The sequence below is a fragment of the Xiphophorus hellerii genome, chromosome 5 (assembly GCF_003331165.1).
Source record: "Xiphophorus hellerii strain 12219 chromosome 5, Xiphophorus_hellerii-4.1, whole genome shotgun sequence".
NCBI classification, from domain to species: domain Eukaryota; kingdom Metazoa; phylum Chordata; class Actinopteri; order Cyprinodontiformes; family Poeciliidae; genus Xiphophorus; species Xiphophorus hellerii.
Window position 1 is genome coordinate 781,285 of NC_045676.1, and position 3,784 is coordinate 785,068.

Below are 3,784 nucleotides of genomic sequence, written 5' to 3' on the forward strand. Positions count from 1 at the left end.
CCGATTGGCCCACCAGATCGCCGCTACTAAACAGCCATTGGCTGCTGGGAGCGTCAGTTACAGCGCTCTTCCTGTTTGGATGTTCAAGCTTAGCAGAAACAAATCCTTTAAATTCATTCACAACTTTGAAATAAAAATAAATCAGTGGTTAAACTTTAACTGCGGTTTCTGAGGAGATTCAGCTCCAGAAGCAGGGCTGGCTCCAGGTGGCATGGGGCCTCGGGCAGAAGGAGATTTGGTCCCCAGGTTTACTTGGCTGGGCATGAAATTATCCTTTGATAATTGGGCATTTACTTTTTAACCTGAACTCAAAAAAATAAAATATTAAACTTAGCACTGGATTGTAACTATAGTCAAGATTATTCTATGGTCATATGAAAGTCATTTCCTTAGTTTTACACCATAAGATAAAACATGTAAATTTACTGACAACCAAATTAGACTTGCAAAGGATAGAAATAATTGTGTAGAGATGATCAAAAATCCTGGTATTAGATTATTCTTTCAGTTTCAGCCAGAGAATAAAAATTAAATAATAAAAGAGCTGCTGCCTGGTATCAGGAGAATCAGTCAAACCAGCCGCTCCGCTTCTGCCCAGCTGCTGGCGCATCCAAATTTAAAGGTTTTCCCTCCAGCTAACTTTCCACTAGTTTGAAACCCCTCAGCCTTCTCTGCAACAGTTGCTCCTCTGAATCATTGCTGGATTCTTTCCAACCAGGCATGGAGTCGCATCCATTTGCTGCACAGCCAAACTAAAACATGCAGCAGAAACAGTTTAGATATTAAATTCCTGTTTATTATTCAGCAGATCTGACAGAAAGTTGAACATGTGGAATAATCACAAACTGCAGTTATAATCAATATACAAAATTTTATTATAAAAAGAAAAATTCGTTCTACAGATTTTAAAGTTCCACTTTAAAAATGGCTGCCAACATCTTAATGACGCTACAGAAACATCCTGGTGGTAAAACGACAGTGGGAAAGAAAACGGCACCACTAGAACAGAACGCGAGCAGTGCTTCCAGAACCAAGCTTTAAAAAACAAAATGTCTTCCTGCCGTCCGCTGGCGCTTCAGTCCAGTTCAGCGCCGTTCACAAGGTGGAACAACCCGAGTTCAGTAGAAACAGACACGGACTAAAGGGAGGCTAGAAACTAAATCCCTGAATGAAAGGAGACGACCCGGTCCGGCAGAACCGGACCAGAACCAGGGACAGCAGGCTAAATGTTGCAATCATCCACACACACAAAAAAAACAGGTTTAAGCTGAACAATGCATCGCAAACTTCACATCCTTTCACATGACACTTATTCATCATCGTCATCATCGTCGTCATCCTCCTCCTCGTCGTCCTCATCTTCGTCGTCATCATCATCGTCGTCATCAGCAGGCTGGACCTTCTTGGCTGGGGGCCGGCCGGGGCCACTCTTCTTCCCGGCGTCGCTCTTCCCTGAACCGCCTTTGGCTCTGTAGGCGGCAACATCCTGAGGAGCAAGAGGAGGAAGAGCTGTTAGCTTCCTGTTAGCATCACGCTACCTTCCTGTTAGCTGGTTCCTCTCATCTGGGCGCCTACCTTTTCGTATTTCTCCTTCAGCTTGGCAGCCTTGGCCTCATACGGCGCCTTGTCCTTGGTGCCCTGCGTCGCCCAGAGCTCGCCCAGCTTCTTGGCGATGTCGCCGATGGAGATGCCGGGATGCTCCTCCTTGATCCGGGGACGGTGGTCGGAGCAGAAGACGAAGAAAGCAGAGCTGCAGACGTAAAGATGAACGTATAAATATCATAAGACTCTTTAACAGACCAGATAAGAGCGCTGACTTACGGAGGTCTTTTGGGTGCATTGGGGTCCTTCTTCTTCTTGCTCTTCTTGGCTCCTTTCGGGGGAACGTAGGACTTCATCTCTCGGTCGTAGCGGACCTTGTCGTTCTTGGCCATCTCGTCAAACTTCACCTTCTCCTTGGCTGACATAGTCTTACAAAACAAAGCATTTTAGACCTCCAGAGTTCCCAGGTTACTGGGAAACATTCAGGTTAGCGCCGCGCCGCTTACCTTCCATCTCTCTGAGCACTTCTTGGAGAACTCTGCGAAGTTGACGCTGGTTCCTGGGTGCTTCTTTTTGTGCTCCTCGCGGCAGGTAGCAACGAAGAAAGCGTAGGCAGAGGTCTTCCCTCTGGGCTTATTGGGGTCCTTTGTCATGTCGGCGTTTACTCTTTAAAAAGAATAAATATGAGCGATTGGGAAAAGACGCAATTATTTCAAACTTAATGATGGAGTATTAGCATTAGCTTAGCCTCTGAGGAGCAGAGCATTTGAACGTTTGATGACTTTTAAAATGTTTTAATATGAGTTTACCCAATAAACTCAGATCTTCACATTTTGCAACTTCAAACGTTTTTTATAACTTATTTCAGTACTTAAAACGGCACCATCAACTTTAAGTCTATTTTCTCATTACATGTTCAATTCAAGTCAAAGTTGCACTTTTCAGATTTCACTGAGATGTATTTTAATTGTATTCTTAATAAGTCTTGCATTAATTGAAACAGTTAAGAAAATAATGTAAACATCCCTGATAAGAATCAGTGTTTACCTTCTAAACCCGCTAAAAGTTATCATAAGCCTTATAAAGGTGTTAAAGTTGTGCAAAGTGACCTTTGACCTGTATTTAATGAGTGTTACATGTTAATGAGGCCTAGCGCAGCCAGCCAGACGCCGGGAGGAGCCGTCTTCAGACGCTAATCGGATTTCTGGCTCTTCGGGACAAAAAGACGCGACTCCATTTTGTATCTTCCCGCCTAAACCGCCCAACTGCGCCAAAAGTTCCCCTGCAGAACCGCCCAGTCCAGTTCCTAAACACAAGAACTCCATACGGGCTCGGACTGATACCACAACAAACGGAACCCAGTCAGAAAAGACCTGCGGCCCGTTTCAGGCGCAAACTGCGGAGTTTCCGTCGTGTTAGCACTGCGCAGCCAAATGGCGTTTCAACTGCCTGTTACGCACCAACTCCGCCACTTAAAACACACCGCAAAACATCGTAAACTATAGTTACCCATTTCCGTTCTTAGAAACCGACGCCGATTACTTTGTTATAAAGTTCGTTTTAATTACGCTGAGATTTACACTTTCGGCCAAAAAAGGCCGTAAAAAGTTCGCTTCTGGAGGTTAAGCTTGACAACTCGATCGACAAGAACGGATTAATGACAACAAACAACCTAAACACTTATTTAACATGAATGGCGACAAAAATCCGCTGATTTAGCCAGAAACAGCGTCTCTTACCTGTTTTCTCCAACACAAGCTGTAAACGACTGAATGAGGAAGAAAGCGCAACTGTTTGTCACTGCCTAAAACTGGTTCTGTAGCTCCTCCCCTTCCCCTCTGATTGGTCAGAATCAATCATTTAAACATAAACGCTGGGGGCACAGAACTCGTTCTGAGCTGTGATTGGCTGAATTCCTTTAAGGAGCGCCTTCATGTTTGTGTGTTCTATCCCATCGCTGATTGGCTGTGCTGGACTTTTAAACATACGGCGCGAAAAGGAATCGCCCTTTGTTTGCAGCTGCTGAGGGAGATTAAAAAAATGTCCTTCTCCGCTGCCTCGACCGTTTGTTGTTTTTTGAAACAGGAGTCGAAACGAAGCCGCAGCAGTTATACTGAGCCCCGGTTTCAGTTCTGTTTTACAGTGGGCCGACCCGATATGAGCTGCGCTTCCATCTGAATCTGTAGCTGAGTAACTGCTAAAGTCATCTTTAAATTCATCTGTGACTTTTAAAAGCTGATCT

General features: G+C 44.7%; 1 protein-coding gene across 1 annotated transcript; it reads right to left on the minus strand.

Annotated features, from left to right (window-relative positions):
- Positions 1-851: 851 nt before the first annotated feature.
- hmgb2a (high mobility group box 2a) lies at positions 852-3,392 on the minus strand. Its single transcript, XM_032562820.1, has 5 exons — positions 3,282-3,392; positions 2,049-2,208; positions 1,822-1,970; positions 1,576-1,750; positions 852-1,486 (listed from the first exon to the last, which is right to left on the minus strand). Exons 2-5 carry the CDS (start codon positions 2,193-2,195, stop codon positions 1,310-1,312), a joined length of 648 nt encoding a protein of 215 aa, XP_032418711.1. The 5' UTR covers positions 2,196-2,208; positions 3,282-3,392; the 3' UTR covers positions 852-1,309.
- Positions 3,393-3,784: the final 392 nt, after the last annotated feature.

Excerpts from the sequence above, each read along its gene's own strand:
- hmgb2a (XM_032562820.1), bottom strand. The coding sequence starts at position 2,195 with ATGACAAAGGACCCCAATAAGCCCAGAGGGAAGACCTCTGCCTACGCT. Across the intron at positions 1,971-2,048 it reads AGTGCTCAGAGAGATGGAAG|ACTATGTCAGCCAAGGAGAA; the intron begins GTAAGCGGCGCG and ends TTGTTTTGTAAG. Across the intron at positions 1,751-1,821 it reads AATGCACCCAAAAGACCTCC|CTCTGCTTTCTTCGTCTTCT; the intron begins GTAAGTCAGCGC and ends TTACGTCTGCAG.